The sequence below is a fragment of the Phasianus colchicus genome, chromosome 32 (genome assembly GCF_987193195.1).
Source record: "Phasianus colchicus chromosome 32, bPhaCol1.hap1.1, whole genome shotgun sequence".
Taxonomy (NCBI): domain Eukaryota; kingdom Metazoa; phylum Chordata; class Aves; order Galliformes; family Phasianidae; genus Phasianus; species Phasianus colchicus.
The window spans coordinates 1389275-1409685 of record NC_143467.1 but is presented as its reverse complement, the minus strand read 5'-3'; the positions used below and the strand labels follow the sequence as shown (position 1 = coordinate 1409685).

Here is a 20411-nt window from a genome sequence, read left to right as displayed (position 1 = left end):
TTATGGCCACCAACTCCCCCCCCCCCCTCCAGGTCGCCCCCCGGCTGCAGCCCCCCCCCGAATGATGGCACCGTGGAGCCGCCGTGGGCTGTGTGTGCAGGTGGGGGGGGGGGGGGGGCACACATGGGTGATATTCATCGGGGGGGGGGGCACACGTGGGTGGTATTAATTGGGGGGGGGCACATAGAGGGGATATTAATTGGGGGGGGGGCACACATGGGTGGCATTTATGGGGGGGGGGGCACACATGGGTGGTATTTATAAGGGGGGGGGTAACTATGGGTGATATTAATATGGGGGGGGCACCTATGGGTGGTATTTATATGGGGGGGGCACACATAGGTGATATTAATTTGGGGGGGGGGGCACCCATGGGTGGTATTTATATGGGGGGGGCACACGTGGATGGTATTTATATGGGGGGGGGCACACATAGGTGATATTAATTTGGGGGGAGCACACGTGGGTGGTATTTATAAGGGGGGGGGGCACACGTGGGTGCTATTAATTTGGGGGGGGGGCACACATGGGTGGTATTTATGAGGGGGGGGCACACATGGGTGATATTTATGGGGGGGGGGCACACGTGGGTGGTATTTATAAAGGGGGGGGGGGGTGAGTGGTGCCCCCCCCCCGTGCACACAAACGAACCCCCCCATCCCTTCTCATAATTCCCTCCCCCCCCCCCCAGGCGGGAGCTCAGACGACGAGGTGCCCCCCCCCCCGCCCCCCCCCCGGCTGCACCCCTCCCCCCCCGCCCCCCCCCGGCCGCCCCCATCTGCGCTTTGAGATCAGCAGCGAGGATGGGCTGAGCGTCTGCGCTGACAGCATCGAGGGTGAGCGGCTGGGGGGGGCGCGGGGGGGGCACCGGGTTGGGGGGGCATCGGGGGGGGGGGCAGGGAGGGGCGTTGGGTGGGGGGAGAGGGGGGGGAAGGGGGTGGGGAGGGGGGAATGGGGGCTGGGGGGGGGCAATGGGGGGATGTGGGGGGGGGGATATGGGGGATATTGGGGTGGGGGGGGGACGTGGGGGGGCAATGGGGGATATTGGGGGATATTGGGGAGGGGGGGTGGGGAAAATGGGGGCGCATGGGGGGGCCAAGGGGGTATGGGGACGATAGGGGACATTGGGGGGGCATTGGGATGGGGGGCACATGGGGGGGCAATGGGGGATATGGGGAATATTGGGGTGGGGGGGGACATGGGGGGGCAGTGGGGTATGGGGGGTATTGGGGGGGGACATTGGGGAGGGGGGGTGGGGAAAATGGGGGCACATGGGGGGGGCAAGGGGGTATGGGGGCAATTCGGGACATTGGGGGGGGCAATGGGATTGGGGGGGCAGGGGGGGCAATGGGGGATATATTGGGGGGGGACATGGGGGGGGTTGGGAAAAATGGGGGGGACATTGGGGGGGCGTGGGGGGGTATGGGGGTAAGGGGGGGCATTGGGGGGTAAATGGGGATGGGGGGGACATTGGGGGGGCAAGGGGGTATGGGGACAATAGGGGATTTTGGGGGGGGGACATGGAGATGGGGGGTGGGGGGGGATTGGGGGCAATGGGGGCATTGGGGGGGCAATGGGGGAGGGGGGGTCATGGGGGGGGAGAATGGAGATGGGGGGACATTGGGGGGGGCTGTTGGGATGGGGGGGGATAATAGGGGATATGGGGGGGGGGACACATGGGGATGTGGGGTTGGGGGGGGATATGGGGGGGCATGGGGGGGAGGATTTGGGGTCGGGGGGTTATTATGGGATGGGGGGGTAAAGGGGGGATATGAGGGATATTGGGATGGGGGGGGACATGGGGGGGCAATGGGGGTATGGGGGATATTGGGGGGGGGACATTGGGGACGGGGGGGTTGGGGAAAATGGGGGCAATGGGGGGGGACGTGGGGGGGGTAGGGGGGTATGGGGACAATAGGGGCAGTTGGGGACATTGGGGAGGGGGGGTTGGGGGGGGGGCAATGGGGGGAGGGGGGGTCATGGGGGGGGAGAATGGAGATGGGGGGTCATTGGGGGGGGGGCGTGGGGATGGGGGGGGGGCAATAATAGGGGATATTGGGGATGTGGGGTTGGGGGCGGATATGGGGGGGGAGGGTTTGGGGTCGGGGGGTTATTATGGGATGGGGGGGGGGGGTAAAGGGGGGCGCAGAGCCTTGCTGATGCTGCCCCCCCCCCTCCCCCCAGAGGCCTGGAGGGCGGTGATCGAGAAGGTTGAGGACGCCCGCGCCCAGGCCAGGCTGGCACAGCTCTGCTTTGCTGGTGAGGGGGGGGGGCTATAGGGGGCTATAGGGGGCTATAGGGGGGCTATGGGGGTCCTATGGGGGTCCCATAGGAGTCTATAGGGGTTTTGTAGGGGTCCTGTAGGGGTTTATAGGGGTTTATGGGGGGTTTTGTAAGGGTCCCATAGGGGTCCCATAGGGTCTATAGGGGTTTTGTAGGGGGTCCTATAGGGGTCCCATAGGGGTTTATGGGGGTTTTGTAGGGGTCCCATAGGGGTCTATAGGGGTCCTATAGGGTCTATAGGGGTTTTGTAGGGGGTCCTGTAGGGGTCCCGTAGGGGTTTGTGGGGGTTTTGTAGGGGTCCCATAGGGGTCCCATAGGAGTCTATAGGAGTCCTATAGGGATCCCATAGGGTCTATAGGGGTTTTGGTCCCATAGAGGTTCTACAGGGGTCCCATAGGAGTCTATAGGGTTCCCATAGGGGTCTGTAGGGTCTATAGGGGCTTTGTAGGGGTCCTGTAGGGGTTTATAGGGGTTTATGGGGGGTTTTGTAAGGGTCCCATAGGGGTCCCATAGGGTCTATAGGAGTTTTGGTCCCATAGAGGTTCTACAGGAGTCCCATAGGAGTCTATAGGGTTCCCATAGGGGTCTGTAGGGTCTATAGGGGTTTTGTAGGGGTCCTATAAGGATCCCATAGGGGTCCTATAGGAGTCCCATAGGAGTCTGTAGGGGTTTTGTAGGGGTCCCATAGGGATTCTGTAGGGGTCTGTAGGGGTCCTATAGGGTTCCCATAGGGGTTTGTGGGGGTTTTGTAGGGGTCCCATAGGGGTCCCATAGGAGTCTATAGGAGTCCTATAGGGATCCCATAGGGTCTATAGGGGTTTTGGTCCCATAGAGGTTCTACAGGGGTCCCATAGGAGTCTATAGGGTTCCCATAGGGGTCTGTAGGGTCTATAGGGGTTTTGTAGGGGTCCTATAAGGATCCCATAGATGTTCTACAGGAGTCCCATAGGAATCTATAGGGGTTTTGTAGGGGTCCCATAGGGGTCTATAGGGGTCCTATAGGAGTCCCATAGGAGTCTGTAGGGGTTTTGTAGGGGTCCCATAGGGATTCTGTAGGGGTCTATAGGGGTTCTGTAGGGGTCCCATAGCGGTTTATGGGGGTTTTATAGGGGTCCCATAGGGGTCTATAGGGATCCTATAGGGATCCCATAGGGTCTATAGGGTCTATAGGGGTTTTGGTCCCATAGAGGTTCTACAGGAGTCCCATAGGAGTCTGTAGGGGTTCTGTAGGGGTCCCATAGGGGTCTATAGGGTCTATAGGGGTTTTGTAGGGGTCCTATAAGGATCCCATAGGGGTCCTATAGGGGTCCCATAGGGATTCTGTAGGGGTCTATAGGGGTGCTATAGGGATCCCATAGGGGCTTATGGGGGTTTTGTAGGGGTCCCATAGGGTCTCATATGGGGTTTTAGGGTCCCATAGGGGTTACAGGGTCCCATATGGGGTTATAGGATCCCATATGTTGGTTTTAGTGCCCTGTAAGGATCCTGTGGCCCTAAAGACGTTCTAGGGTCCCTTAGGGGTTTTAGGGCCCCCTAGGGGTTATAGGATCCCATATGTGGTTTTAGGGCCCCATAGGGGTTCTGTGGCCCTATAGAGGTTATAGGGTCCCATATGGGGTTTTAGGACCCCATAGGGGCTATATGGCCCCATACGGGGTTTTAGGACCCCACATGGTATTATAGGGTCCCATAGGGGGTTTAGGACCCCATAGGGGTTATAGAGTCCCATACAGGATTTTAGGACCCCATAGGGGTTATAGGGTCCCATATGGGGTTCTGGAGCCCCATAGGGGTTATAGGATCCCATATGGGGTTTTAGGGCCCTATAGGAGTTCTGTGGCCCTATATAGGTTATAGGGTCCCATATGGGGTTTTAGGACCCCATAGGGGCTATACGGCCCCATACGGGGTTTTAGGACCCCACATGGTGTTATAGGGTCCCATAGGGGTTATAGGGACCCATACGGGGTCCTGGAGCCCCACAGGGGTTATAGGGTCCCATATGGGGTTTTAGGGCCCTATAGGAGTTCTGTGGCCCTATATAGGTTATAGGCTCCCATATGTGGTTTTAGGGCCCGATAGGGGTTCTGTAGCCCTAAAGACGTTATAGGGCCCTGTATGGGGTTTTAGGACCCCACAGGGGTTATAGGTTCCCATACGGGGTTTTAGGGCCCCATGGGGGTTATGGAGTCCCATACAGGATTTTAGGACCCCACAGGGGTTATAGGGCCCCATATGGGGTTTTAGGGTCCTATAGGAGTTCTGTGGCCCTATATAGGTTATAGGGTCCCATATGGGGTTTTAGTGCCCCACAGGGGTTATAGGGTCCCATATGGGGTTTTAGGGCCCCATAGGGCTTCTGGAACCCCATAGGGATTGTAGGGTCCCATATGGGGTTTTAGGGCCCTATAGGAGTTCTGTGGCCCTATATAGGTTATAGGGTCCAATATGGGGTTTTAGTGCCCCATAGGAGCTATAGGGTCCCATATGGGGTTTTAGGACCTCACAGGGGTTATAGGGTCCCATATGGTGTTATAGGGTCCCATAGGGGTTATAGGGTCCCATATGGGGTCCTGGAGCCCCGCAGGGGTTATAGGGTCCCATATGGGGTTTTAGGATCCCATAGGGGTTATAGGGCCCCATATGGGGTTCTGTGGCCCTATATAGGTTATAGGGTCCCATATGGGGTTTTAGTGCCCCACAGGGGTTATAGGGTCCCATATGGGGTATTAGGACCCCATAGGGTTTCTGGAGCCCCACAGGGGTTATAGGGTCCCATATGTGGTTTTAGGGCCCCATAGGGGTTCTGTGGCCCTATAGAGGTTATAGGGTCCCATATGGGATTTTAGGACCCCGCAGGGGCTATAGAGTCCCATACAGGATTTTAGGACCCCATAGGGGTTATTGGGTCCCATATGGGGTTATAGGGCTCTATAGGAGTTCTGTGGCCCTATATAGGTTATAGGGTCCCATATGGGGTTTTAGTGCCGCACAGGGGTTATAGGGTCCCATATGGGGTTTTAGGGCCCCGTAGGGGTTCTGGAGACCCATAGGGGTTATAGGTCCCATATGGGGCTTTAGGGCCCCATAGGGTTTCTGTGGCCCCATAGGGGTTATAGGGTCCCCTATGGTGTTATAGGGTCCCATATGGGGCTTTAGGGCCCTATAGGAGTTATGTGGCCCTATATAGGTTATAGGGTCCAATATGGGGTTTTAGTGCCCCATAGGAACTATAGGGTCCCATATGGGGTTTTAGGATCCCACAGGGGTTATAGGGTCCCATATGGGGTTATAGGGTCCCATAGGGGTTATACGGTCCCATAGGGGTTATAGGGTCCCATACAGGGTCCTGGAGCCCCACAGGGGTTATAGGGTCCCATATGTAGTTTTAGGGCCCTGTAAGGGTCCTGTGGCCCTAAAGACGTTATAGGGTCCCTTAGGGGTTTTATGGCCCCCTAGGGTTTCTGGAGCCCCACAGGGATTATAGGGCCCCATATGTGGTTTTAGGACCCCATAGGGGTTCTGTAGCCCTAAAGATGTTATAGGGTCCCATATGGGGTTTTAGGGCCCCATAGGGGTTCTGGAGCTCCATAGGTGTTATAGGGTCCCAAATGGGTTTTTTGGGCCCCATAGGGCTTATACGGTCCCATACGGGGTTCTGGAGCCCCTCAGGGGTTATAGGGTCCCATATGGGGTTCTGGACTCCCATAGGGTTTATAGGGTCCCATATGGGGTTTTAGGGCCCCATGGGGGTTCTGTGGCCCCATAGGGGTTATAGGGTCCCATATGGTGTTATAGGGTCCCATATGGGGCTTTAGGGCCCTATAGGAGTTCTGTGGCCCTATATAGGTTATAGAGTCCAATATGGGGTTTTAGTGCCCCATAGGAGCTATAGGGTCCCATATGGGGTTTTAGGACCTCACAGGGGTTATAGGGTCCCATATGGTGTTATAGGGTCCCATAGGGGTTATAGGGTCCCATATGGGGTCCTGGAGCCCCGCAGGGGTTATAGGGTCCCATATGGGGTTTTAGGATCCCATAGGGGTTATAGGGCCCCATATGGGGTTCTGTGGCCCTATATAGGTTATAGGGTCCCATATGGGGTTTTAGTGCCCCACAGGGGTTATAGGGTCCCATATGGGGTATTAGGACCCCATAGGGTTTCTGGAGCCCCACAGGGGTTATAGGGTCCCATATGTGGTTTTAGGGCCCCATAGGGGTTCTGTGGCCCTATAGAGGTTATAGGGTCCCATATGGGATTTTAGGACCCCGCAGGGGCTATAGAGTCCCATACAGGATTTTAGGACCCCATAGGGGTTATTGGGTCCCATATGGGGTTATAGGGCTCTATAGGAGTTCTGTGGCCCTATATAGGTTATAGGGTCCCATATGGGGTTTTAGTGCCGCACAGGGGTTATAGGGTCCCATATGGGGTTTTAGGGCCCCGTAGGGGTTCTGGAGACCCATAGGGGTTATAGGTCCCATATGGGGCTTTAGGGCCCCATAGGGTTTCTGTGGCCCCATAGGGGTTATAGGGTCCCCTATGGTGTTATAGGGTCCCATATGGGGCTTTAGGGCCCTATAGGAGTTATGTGGCCCTATATAGGTTATAGGGTCCAATATGGGGTTTTAGTGCCCCATAGGAACTATAGGGTCCCATATGGGGTTTTAGGATCCCACAGGGGTTATAGGGTCCCATATGGGGTTATAGGGTCCCATAGGGGTTATACGGTCCCTTAGGGGTTTTATGGCCCCCTAGGGTTTCTGGAGCCCCACAGGGATTATAGGGCCCCATATGTGGTTTTAGGACCCCATAGGGGTTCTGTAGCCCTAAAGATGTTATAGGGTCCCATATGGGGTTTTAGGGCCCCATAGGGGTTCTGGAGCTCCATAGGTGTTATAGGGTCCCAAATGGGTTTTTTGGGCCCCATAGGGCTTATACGGTCCCATACGGGGTTCTGGAGCCCCTCAGGGGTTATAGGGTCCCATATAGGGTTCTGGACTCCCATAGGGTTTATAGGGTCCCATATGGGGTTTTAGGGCCCCATGGGGTTTCTGTGGCCCATAGGGGTTATAGGGTCCCATATGTGGTTTTAGGGCCCCATAGGGGTTCTGTGGCCCTATAGAGGTTATAGGGTCCCATATGGGATTTTAGGACCCCGCAGGGGCTATAGAGTCCCATACAGGATTTTAGGACCCCATAGGGGTTATTGGGTCCCATATGGGGTTATAGGGCTCTATAGGAGTTCTGTGGCCCTATATAGGTTATAGGGTCCCATATGGGGTTTTAGTGCCCCACAGGGGTTATAGGGTCCCATATGGGGTTTTAGGACCCCATAGGAGTTCTGTGGCCCTATATAGGTTATAGGGCCCCATACAGGCTTTTAGGAACCCCATAAGGCTTCCGTGACCCCCGAGGGGTCTTTGTGGCCCCCCCAGCTGACCCCCCCCCCCCGCCCCCTGCCCCATAGGGATGAACGGCGCCCGGCTGCTGGGCATGCAGCACGAGGCCGTGCTGTTCCTGGTGGAGCAGCTGCCCGGCGCCGGCGCCTGCGGCTCCTATCGCTTCCGGTACCACCCCAGGGGGGACACCCAGCGCCCGGCGCCGCGGAACCCCTCCGGCTGCGCCCGAGCTGAGCTCTACGTCAGGTGGGGGATGGGGACGGTCTATGAGGGGTCTGGGGGGTGATGGGGGTGATGGAGGGGTGATGGGGGGTGATGGAGGGTGATGGAGGGGTGATGGAGGGGTGATGGGGGGTGATGGGGGGTGATGGGGAGGGTCTGTGGAGGGTCTGGGGGTGATGGGGGGTCTGTGAGGGTGATGGGGGGTGGTGGGGGGTGGTGGTGGGGTCTGGGGGGTCGGAAGCCATCCGGCTGCGCCTGAGCTGAGCTCTACATCAGGTGGGAAAGGGGGGGGGGGGGGATGGGGGGTCTATGAGGGGTCTGGGGGGTGATGGAGGGGTGATGGGGGGTGATGGGGAGGGTCTGTGGAGGGTCTGGGGGGTGATGGGGGGGTGTCTATGAGGGGTCTGGGGGGTGATGGGGGGGTCTGGGGGGTGATGGAGGGTGATGGGGGCTCGGAACCCCTCCGGCTGCGCCCGAGCTGAGCTCTACGTCAGGTGGGAGGGGGGGGGGGGATCGGGGGGGGCTGGGGGGTGATGGGGACGGTCTATGAGGGGTCTGGGGGGTGATGGAGGGGTGATGGGGGGTGGTGGGGAGGGTCTGTGAGGGGTCTGGGGGTGATAGGGGGTGTCTATGAGGGGTCTATGAGGGGTCTGGGGGGTGATGGAGGGGATCTGGGGGGGTGATGGAGGGGGGCCTGGGGGGTGATGGAGGGTGATGGGGGGTGATGGGGGGTGATGGGGAGGGTCTGTGGAGGGTCTGGGGGTGATGGAGGGGGTCTGGGGGGGGATGGGGGGTCTATGAGGGGTCTGGGGGGTGATGGAGGGGTGATGGGGGGTGATGGGGGGGTCTATGAGGGGTCTGGGGGTGATGGGGGGTGATGGGGAGGGTCTGTGGAGGGTCTGGGGGGTGATGGGGGGGTCTATGAGGGGTCTGGGAGGTGATGGGGGGGTCTGTGGGGTGATGGGGGGTCTGGGTCTGTGGGGCTCTATGGGTGATCTGGGGGGTGTTCAGGGGGGGGTCTGGGGGGTGATAAGGGGGTTTATGGGGGGTCAGGGGAGTGTTGGGGGGGTCTGGGGGGCTCTATGGGGTTCTGTAGGGCGCCTATGGGGGTTTTATAGGGTATCTGTGGGGTTCTGTAGGGTGTCTATGCGGTGCTATGGGGTTCTGTGGGGCTCTGTGGGTTTCTATGGGACTCTGGGGTTCTGTGGGGTATCTATGGGGTTCTGTAGGGTGTCTATGGGGTTCTGTGGGGCTCTGTGGGGTGTCTGTGGGGCTGTGTGGGGAATCTGTGGGGCTCTGTAGGGTGTCTGTGGGGTTCTGTGGGGCTCTATGCGGCTCTGTGGGGTTTTGTAGGGTGCCTGTGGGGGGGTCTCTGGGGAATCTATGGGGAATCTATGGGGTTCTATGGGGCTGTGTAGGATATCTGTGGGGCTCTGTGGGGTATCTATGGGGCTCTATGGGGCTCTGTAGGGTATCTGTGGGGCTCTATGGGGTTTTGTAGGATATCTGTGGGGCTCTATGGGGCTCTGTAGGATATCTGTGGGGTCTATGGGGTATCTATGGGGCTCTATGGGGCTCTGTAGGATATCTATGGGGCTGTGTGTGTCTCTGTGGGGCTCTGTATGTGTCGCTATGGGGCGCCCCACTGATTTCCCCCCCCCCATAGGAAATGCACCTTCGACATGTTCAGCTTCCTGGCCTCCCAGCACCGCGCTCTGCCCGAGGGCCGCCCCCCCCACGACGAGGAGGACGACGTGCAGCTCAAACACACCCGGTGACAGACCCCCCCCAGCCCCCCACCCCCACCCATAGGTGCTCCCCCACCCATAGGTGCCCCCCCCCCAAACTCCCCCCCCCTCCCATAGATCCCCCACCATTATGCCCTCCCACCCATAGGTGCCCCCCCTATAAGCCCCCATAGATCCCCCACCCCCCCATAGGTGCCCCCCAGTGTGCCCCCCCCACTCATAGATTCCGCCCCCCCACCCATAGGTGCCCCCCAATGTGCCCCCCCCCCAAAAATCCTCCCCCCACCCATAGGTGCCCTCAACCCCCCCCCCAGCTCAAACACACGCAGTGACAGATCCCCCCCCCACCCCCCCAAATCCCACCCATAGGTGCCCCCCCCCCCCAGATCCCCCACCGTTGTGCCCTCCCACCCATAGGTGCCCCCCCTATAAGCCCCCAGAGATCCCCCCACACACCCATAGGTGCCCCCCCCAGCTAGAAATCCCCCCCCCACCCATAGGTGCCCTCAACCCACTCCCCCCCCCAAGCTCAAACACACCCAGTGACAGACCCCCCCCCCCCCACCCATAGGTGCCCCCCCCATAACCCCCCGTAGATCCCCTCCCCCCCCACCCATAGGTGCCCCCCCTCCCATAGATCCCCCACCGTTGTGCCCTCCCACCCATAGGTGCCCCCCCTATAAGCCCCCATAGATCCCCCACCCCCCCAATAGGTGCCCCCCAATGTGCCCCCCCCCACTCATAAACCCCCCCCCCACCCATGGGTGCCCTCAACCCCCCCCAGCTCAAAACCACCCGGTGACAGACCCCCCGCCCACCCCCCCCCAAACCCCACCCATAGGTGCCCCCACCCCCTCCCCTCAATGCCCCCCCCCACCCATAGATCCCCCTCCATTGTGCCCCCCCCACCCATAGGTGCCCTCAAACCCCCCTCACCCCCCCAAATCCCACCCATAGCTGCCCCCCCCACCGATAGGTGCCCCCCCCATGTTACCCCCCATAGAAACACCCCCCCACCCCCATAGATTCCCCTCCATTGCGCCCCCCCACCCATGTGCTCCCCCCCACCCAAAGGTGTCCCCCAATACCCCCCCATTGACCCCCCATAGAGACCCCCACCCCCCCAGACCCCCCCCCATAGAGCCCCATAGACTCCCATAGAGCCCCCACCCCCATTGACCCCCACTAGAGACCCCCACCCCCGAGACCCCCCCCTTGACCCCCCCCATAGACCCCACAGAGACCCCCCAAACCCCAGCTCCCCCCATAGAGCCCCATAGGCTCCCATAGAGCCCCCACCCCCATTGACGCCCCCATAAACGCCCCCCCCACAATGCCCCCCCCACAATACCCCCCCCATAGAGCTCCCCCCCCCCCAAAGGCCCCCCCCATACGACCCCATAGAGCCCCCCACCCCCATTCACCCCCCATAGCGACCCCCACAGACCCCCCCCTTACCCACATTCCCCCCCCTTTTTTTTGAGGGGGGGTCCCTATGGCAACCCCCCCCCCCCTCTTTTTGCCCCCCCCCCCAGCCGTGCCACCAGCCTGGAGCTGCCCATGGCCATAGAGACCCCCCCCATTGACCCCCCCATAGAGACCCCCACCCCCCCAGACCTCCCCCCATAGAGCCCCATAGGCTCCCATAGAGCCCCCACCCCCATTGACCCCCAATAGAGACCCCCACCCCCAATACCTCCCCATTAACCCCCCCATAGACCCCATAGAGACCCCCCACCCCCAATACCCCCCCATAGAGCCCCATAGACCCCACAGAGCCCCCAACCCCATTGACCCCCAATTGAGACCCCCACCCCAAATACCTCCCCATAGAGACCCCCCCCAAAGGCCCCCCATAGAGCCCTATAGACCCCATAGAAACCCCCCACCGCCCCAGACCCCCCCCCATAGAGCCCCATAGGCTCCCATAGAGCCCCCACCCCCATTGACCCCCCCATAAAGCCCCCCCCCATAGAACCCCCCCCCCCAAAGGCCCCCCCATACGACCCCATAGAGCCCCCCCCCCTCCATTCACCCCCCCATAGGGACCCCCACAGACCCCCCCCTTCCCACATTCCCCCCTTTTAGGACTGGGGGGGGGGGGTCCCTATGCCAACCCCCCCCCTCTTTTTGCCCCCCCCAGCCGTGCCACCAGCCTGGAGCTGCCCATGGCCATGCGTTTCCGCCACCTCAAGAGAACCTCCAAGGAGGCGGTGGGCGTCTACCGGTGGGTGTCCTGTGCCCCCCCCCCAAAAAAACCCCCTCCCCCCCCCACCACCATGTTACCTCCCCCCCTCCCCCATTTCACCCTCCGTGTCACCCCCCTGTGCCCCCCCCCCCTTCGTCACAACCCCCCATCAGCTCCATGTCCCCCCCCAAGGACACCCCCCAAGTCATCCCCCCCCATCACCCCCCCACATCACAACACCCCCTTCAGGTCACCCCCCCCACACCCCATTTCACCCCCCCCATCTCACCCCTCCATCTCACCCCCCCATGCCCCCCCCACCCCATTTCACCCCCCCATATCCCCCCATATTCCCCCATATCCCCCCATAGACACCCCATATTCCCCCCATATTCCCCCATATCCCCCTATAGACACCCCATATACCCCCATAGAGACCCCATATCCCCCCATATTCCCTCATATCCCCCCATATCCCCCCATAGACACCCCATATCCCCCTTATCCTCCCCTATGCCCCCATACCCCCGATACCCCCCACATCCCTCATAGTCCCACAACCCCCATATTCCCATAGACACCCCATATCCCCCCATATCCCACCATATCTCCCCATATCCCCCCATAGACACCCCATATTCCCCCATATTCCCCACAGAGACCCCATATTCCCCCATATCCCCCCATAATCCCCCATATCTTCCCATAGACACCCCATATTCCCCCATAGAGACCCCGTATTCCCCCATACCCCCCATATTCCCCCATATCCCCCCATGGACACCCCATATTCCCCCCATATTCCCCCATATCCCCCTATAGACACCCCATATACCCCCATAGAGACCCCATATCCCCCATATTCCCCCATAGAGACCCCATATCCCCCCATATCTCCCCATATCCCCCCATAGACACCCCATATTCCCCCATATTCCCCATAGAGACCCCATATTCCCCCATATCCCCCCATATTCCCCCATATCTCCCCATAGACACCCCATATTCCCCCATATCCCCCTATAGACACCCCATATCCCCCCATAGAGACCCCATATCCCCCATATTCCCCCATAGACACCCCATACCCCCCCATATCCCCCCATAGAGACCCCATATTCCCCCATATCCCCCACATCCCCCATATGCCCCCATACCCCCCACATCCCCCATACTACCCCATACCTCCCATATCCCCCCATCCCCCCACCCCCCCCCACGACCCCCCATGACCCCCCATGTTCCCCCCCCCCCCAGCTCTGCCATCCACGGCCGGGGGCTGTTCTGCAAGCGGAACATCGATGCGGGCGAGATGGTCATCGAGTACTCGGGGATCGTCGTCCGCTCCGTGCTGACCGACAAGAGGGAGAAGTACTACGACAGCAAGGTGGGGGCTGGGGGGCGCCGTGGGGGGCTGGGGGGCACAAAGGGACACTGTGGGGCATAATGGGGCACTATGGGGCGCTATGGGGCATAATGGGGCGCTATGGGGCACTATGGGACAATATGGGGCACTATGGGACACAATGGGGCTCTATGGGGCACCATGGGGCACAAAGGGACACTATGGAGCATAATGGGGCGCTATGGGTCATAATGGGGCACTATGGGGCATAATGGGGCACAGTGGGACACTATGGGGCACTATGGGACACTATGGGGCATAATGGGGCACCGTGGGACACTGTGGGGCACAAAGGGACACCATGGGACACTATGGGGCATAATGGGGCGCTATGGTTCATAATGGGACACAATGGGGCACTATGGGGCACCATGGGACACTGTGGGGCACTATGGGACACAGTGGGGCACTGTGGGACACAATGGGGCATAATTGGGCGTTATGGGGCATAATGGGACACAATGGGGCACTATGGGGCATAATGGGGCGCTATGGGACACTGTGGGGCACAAAGGGACACTATGGGGCATAATGGGGCACTATGGGACACTATGGGGCACAGAAGGACACTATGGGGAACTGTGGGGCACCATGGGGCATAATGGGGCACAAAGGGACACTATGGGGTACTATGGGACACAATGGGGCAGTGTGGGCACTATGGGGCGCAGAGGGACACTATGGGGCACCATAGGGCACAAAGGGACACTGTGGGGCACCATGGGGCACTGTGGGGCACTATGGGGCACAAAGGGACACTATGGGGCACTATGGGGCACAGTGGGGCAGTGTGGGCACTATGGGGCGCAGAGGGACACTATGGGGCACTGTGGGGTATATTGGGACACAGTGGGGCACTATGGGGCACAAAGGGACACGATGGGGCACAAAGGGACACTGTGGGGCGCCATAGGGCACAAAGGGACACTGTGGGGCACCATGGGACACTATGGGGCACTATGGGGCACTGTGGGGCACCATGGGGCATAATGGGGCACAATGGGGCACTATGGGGCACCATGGGACACTATGGGGCACAATGGGGCACCATGGGGCGTAATGGGACACAATGGGGCACTATGGGGCACCATGGGACACTATGGGGCATAATGGGGCACTGTGGGGCACAAAGGGACACTATGGGGCATAATGGGGCACTATGGGACATAATGGGACACTATGGGGCACCGTGGGGCACCATGGGGCACAAAGAGACACCATGGGGCACTGTGGGGCACAAAGGGACACTGTGGGGCACTCTGGGACACAATGGGGCATAATGGGGCGCTATGGGGCAATGTGGGACACTATGGGGCGCTATGGGACACAATGGGGCACTAGACATTGGATTCTCCAGGCCCCCACCCCATATCGATGTCCCCACCCCATCGATGTCCCCATGCCATGACGGTGTCCCCATCCCAAAGACGTTGGGTTCTCCTGGCCCCCACCCCACAACGATGATATCCTACCCCAAGACGGTGTCCCCATCCCACAATGATGTCCCCACCCCACATCGATGTCCCCACCCCATGACGGTGTCCCCATCCCAAAGACGTTGGGTTCCCCAGCGTCCCCACCCCACAACGATGTCCCCACCCCAATACTGTATCCCCATCCCACATCGATGTCCCCACCCCACATCCATGTCCCCACCCCACAACCATATCCCCACCCCATCGATGTCCCCATCCCATGACGGTGTCCCCATCCCAAAGACGTTGGGTTCCCCAGGCCCCCACCCCATATCAATGTCCCCACCCCACATCGATGTCCCCACCCCACGACGGTGTCCCCATCCCAAAGACCTTGGGTTCCCCAGGTCCCCATCCCACATCCATGATATCCCCACCCCACATCGATGTCCCCACCCCATTGATGTCCCCATCCCATCGATGTCCCCATCCCATGACAGTGTCCCCATCCCAAAGATGCTGGGTTCCCCAGGTCCCCACCCCACAACGATGATATCCTACCCCAAGATGGTGTCCCCACCCAACATCGATGTCCCCACCCCACATCCATGTCCCCACCCCACATCCATGTCCCCACCCCATCGATGTCCCCACCCCATGACAGTGTCCCCCTCCCAAAGACGTTGGGTTCTCCAGGCGCCCACCCCACATCGATGTCCCCACCCCACGACGGTGTCCCCATCCCAAAGACGTTGGGTTCCCCAGGTCCCCACCCCACATCCATGATATCCCCACCCCACATGGATGCCCTCCCCCCACTCTTTTTTACACCCCGCCCCCCCGCAGGGCATCGGCTGCTACATGTTCCGCATCGACGACGCGGAGGTGGTGGACGCCACGATGCACGGCAGCGCCGCGCGTTTCATCAACCACTCCTGCGAGCCCAACTGCTACTCGCGGGTCATCCACGTGGAGGGGCACAAACGCATCGTCATCTTCGCCCTGCGCCGCATCCTGCGGGGCGAGGAGCTGACCTACGACTACAAGTTCCCCATCGAGGAGCCCGCGGCCAAGCTGCCCTGCAACTGCGGGGCCAAGCGCTGCCGCCGCTTCCTCAACTGAGGGAAGGGGGGGGGGGGGTGGAGGAGGGGGGTCTTTGTGGGGGGGGGTGGGGGGGTCGGCGTTGGAAGCGTTTGTCGATCGGCGGGATCGTCCGGTGGTCGTTGGGATCAGCCGTTGGTTAATGGGGTCGTCCAGTGGTCGTTGGGATCAGCCACTGGCTTATGGGATCGTCCAGTGGTCGTTGGGATCAGCCACTGGCTTATGGGATCGTCCAGTGGTTAATGGGAGTGCCCGTTGGTTAATGGGATCGTCCAGTGGTCGTTGGGATCAGCCACTGGGTTATGGGATCATCCAGTGGTTAATGGGAGTGTCCGTTGGTTAATGGGATCGTCCGGTGGTCATTGGGATCAGCCAGTGGTTAATGGGATCGTCCAGTGGTTAATGGGATCATCCAGTGGTCATCGGGATCATCCCTTGGTTAATAGGATCGTCCAGTGGTCATTGGGATCATCCGTTTATTTATGGGGTCATCCAGTGGTCATTGGAATGAGCCACTGGATTATGGGATCATCCAGTGTTTAATGGGATCGTCCAGTGGTCATTGGGATCAGCCATTGGCTTATGGGATCGTCCAGTGGTCATTGGGATCATCCATTGGTTAATGGGATCATCTGATGGTCATTGGGATCATCCATTGGTCATTGGGATCATCCGTTTATTTATGGGATCGTCCAGTGGTCATTGGGATCATTCATCAATCAGTGGGATCCTCCATTGTTTAATGGGATCACCCAGTGCTAATGGGAATGTCCATTGGATAATGGGGTCGTCCAGTGGTCATTGGGGTCGCCCATGGGTTAATGGGATCATGCAGTGCTAATTGGGATTGTTCATCAATCAGTGGGATCACCCAGTGGTCTTTGGGATCATCCGTTGTTTAATGGGATCGTCCGTGGGTCGTTAGGACCATCCAGTGATTAATGGGGTCATCCGTTCATCATTGGGATCATCCATTGGTCAGCGGGGTTGTCCGTCAATCATTGGGGTCATCTGTTGATTCTGGGGTCGTCCCTCAGTCTTTGGGATCATTTGTGAATTAATGGGATCCCCCATTGATCATTGGGATCGTCCCTCGGTCTTTGGGGTCAGCCATCAATTAACGGGATCCCCCATTAATCACTGGGATCATCCATTGATCATTGGGATCATCCATCTTTTGGGATCGCTCATCAATGGAAGCCCCTATTAATCACTGGGATCACTCGTTAATTAATGGGATCCCCCTTGATAACTGGGATCATCCATCAATTTTTGGGATCAGCCATCAATTAATAGGATCCCCCATTAATCACTGGGATCCCCCATCAATTAACGAGGTCCCCCATCAGTCATTGGGATCGCCCATCAATTAATAGGATCCCCCACTGACAATTGGGATCACTCAGTAATTAACGGGATTCCCCATTAGTCACTGGGATCATGCATCGATCATTGGGATCGTCCATCGTTCTTTGGGATCGCTCATCAGTGGGATCCCCTATTAATCACTGGGATCAGCCATCAATTAACGGGAGCCCCCATTAATCATTGGGATCATCCATCGTTCTTTGGGATCAACCATCAATTAATGGGATCCCCCATTAATCATTAGGATTGTCCATTGTTCTTTGGGATCAAACATCAATTAATGGAATCCCCCGTTAATCATTGGGATCGTTCATCAGTCTTTAGGATCAACCATCAATTAATGGGATCCCCCACTGATCACGGGTTGTCCATCATTCTTTGGGATCGGCCATCAATTAGTGGGATCCCCCATTAATCATTGGGATTGTCCATCAGACTTTGGGATCGGCCATCAATTAATGGAATCCCCCGTTAATCATTCGGATCGTCCATCATTCTTTGGGATCAGCCATCAATTAGTGGGATCCCCCATTAATCACTGGGATCGTCCCTCGTTCTTTGGGATCAGCCATCAATTAATGGGATCCCCCATTAATCATTGGGATCGTCCATCAGACTTTGGGATCGGCCATCAATTAATGGGATCCCCCATTAATCATTGGGATCGTCCATCGTTCTTTGGGATCGGCCATCAATTAATGGGATCCCCCATTAATCATTGGGATCGTCCATCGTTCTTTGGTGTCAACCATCAATTAATGGAATCCCCCGTTAATCATTAGGATCATCCATCGTTCTTTGGGATCAGCCATCAATTAGTGGGATCCCCCATTGATCACGGGTCGTCCCTCAGACTTTGTGATCAGCCATCAATTAATGGGATTCCCTATTAATCACTGGGATCGTCCATCATTCTTTGGGATCGGCCATCAATTAACGGAACCCCCCTTTAATCATTGGGATCATCCATCATTCTTTGGGATCAGCCATCAATTAATGGGATCCCCCACTGATCACGGGTCATCCATCAGACTTTGGGATCGGCCATCAATTAATGGGATCCCCCTTTGACAATTGGGATTTCCCCCCCCCCCTTTGGGATTTCCCGTCGCCCCCCGCTCTGTAGATACTGTACAGCCCCTTTGTAGACGTCGGGATTTTTCTATGCACTTTTGGGGACGGATTTGGGGTTTTTTGGGGGGGGGGGTTATTTTTTTCTGGTTGGTTTTGGGGTTTTTTGTTTTTTATTTAAGGTGGGGGCGGAGCTGCCCCAAATAAAGAGAAACTTTGGAGAGCGGTGTGGGGTCACTGGGGAGGGGGGGGACATGGGGACATTGCACCATGGATGGGACCCCAATCCTACAGCGTTGACCCCAAATCCCACAGGTGTTGACCCCAAATCCCACAAATGTTGACCCAAATCCCACCAATATTGGACCAAATCCCACAAATGTTAACCCCAAGTCCTACAGCATTGACCCCAAATCCCAATGCGTTGACCCCAAATCCACAATATTGACCCCAAATCCCACAGATGTTGACCCCAAATCCCACCAATATTGGCCCAAATCCCACAAATATTAAACCCCGATCCTACAGCGTGGACCCCAAATCCCACAAATGTTGACCCCAAATCCCAAAGCATTGACCTGCAAATCCACAATACTGACCCCAAATCCCAATGCATTGACCCCACATCCACAATATTGACCCCAAATCCCACAAATGTTGACCCCAAATCCCACAAATGTTGACCCAAACCCTAGAAGTACTGACCTCAAATCCCACCATTTTAAACCCAAATCCCACATTGACCCCAAAACCCACAAACGATGACTTCAAATCTCACAGCGTTGACCCCAAATGGTGACCCCAAATCCCACCAGTGTTGACCCCAAATCCCAATAATGTTGACCCCAAATCCTCAAAGTAATGACCTCAAATCCCAGAATATTAAACCCAAATCCAACAACGTTGTCCCCAAATCCCATAAATGTTGACCCCAAAACCCAATGATGTTGACCCAAATCCTAGAAATACTGACCCCAAATCTCACAGCGTTGACCCCAAAACCCCAAAATAACGACCCCAAACCCCACAATATTAAACCCAAATCCCACCAATGTTGACCCAAATCCCCAAAAAATTGACCCTAAATCTCACCGCTTTGGCCCCAAATCCCCAAAATGGTGACCCCAAATCCCAGAAATGCTGACCCACATTATGGGAAATTTCCCCAGTTGGGGGAAATGACGGAAAAAATGGGGGAAATTGGGAGAAAAGAAGGGAAAAATGGGGGAAATGAGGGGGAAACGGGCAAATTGGGGGAAATCGTGGAAAATAGAGGAAAATTGGGAGGAAATAAGGTGAAAAAAATGGGGGAGATGAGAGAAATGGGGGAAGTAAAGGGAAATTGGGGGAAATTGGGAGGAAATGAGGTCAGAAATGGGGGAAATTGGGAGAAAAAAGGAAATGTGGGGAAAATGGGAGAAAAGCCGGGGAAATCATGGGGGAAATAAGGGGAAAATTGGGAAATTTGTGGGGAAATGGGATCAAAAATAGGGGAAATGTGGGGGAAATTGGCTGAAGATTAGGGAAAATGAAGGAAAAAGGAGGAAATGAGGGGAAATAATAGGGGGAAAATTGGGAAATTTGAGGGGAAATGGGGTCAAAATGGGGGGATTTGGGAGAAAGAAGCAGGGAAATGAAGGGGAAATCAGGTGAAAAATGGGGAAATAGGAGAAAAATAGAGGAAATAAGGGAAAAAGTGGGAGATCTGCAGGAAATTGTGGTGAAAAATGGGGAAAATTGGGAGAAATTAGGGAAATGAGGGGGAAATGAGGGGGAAATTGGCTGAAATGAGGGAGAGATTGGGAAAATATGGGGGAAATGTGGGGAAAATGGGGAAAACTGGGGTCAAAAGGGGGAAATGGGAGAAAAAATAGAGGAAATGGGAGAAAAAATAGAAGAAATGGGAAAAATCGGGAAATTTGGAGGAAATTGTGGTGAAAAATGGAGAAAATTGGGAGAAATGAGGGAAACGTGGGGGAAATGTGGGGGAAATGAGGTGAAAAATTGGGGAAAATGGGAAAAATAGAGGAAATAAGGAGAAAATTGGGGGAAGTTGGGAAGAATTAGGGGAAAACGGGAAAATTTGAGGAAAGAAGGAAAAACTGGGGGAAATAATGGGGAAATTGGGGAAAAGAAGTGAAAAATGGAGGAAAGTGTGGGGAAATGTGGTAAAAATGGGGGAAATTTGGAGAAAAAAGGGAAAACTG

At 57.1% G+C, this 20411-nt stretch overlaps 1 protein-coding gene across 1 annotated transcript in view; it reads left to right on the top strand.

Annotated features, from left to right (window-relative positions):
* KMT2B (lysine methyltransferase 2B) overlaps nt 1-18425 on the top strand; it is a 106421-nt gene extending 87996 nt beyond the window's left edge. Inside the window, exons 27-34 of the mRNA XM_090128070.1 lie at nt 33-100; nt 753-836; nt 2185-2259; nt 7755-7932; nt 9575-9682; nt 11800-11883; nt 13102-13231; nt 15511-18425. Of these exons, the coding sequence (XP_089984196.1) occupies nt 33-100; nt 753-836; nt 2185-2259; nt 7755-7932; nt 9575-9682; nt 11800-11883; nt 13102-13231; nt 15511-15786 (1003 nt within the window). The 3' untranslated portion in view covers nt 15787-18425. The remainder of the gene's footprint in view (nt 1-32; nt 101-752; nt 837-2184; nt 2260-7754; nt 7933-9574; nt 9683-11799; nt 11884-13101; nt 13232-15510) is intronic.
* Nucleotides 18426-20411: the final 1986 nt, after the last annotated feature.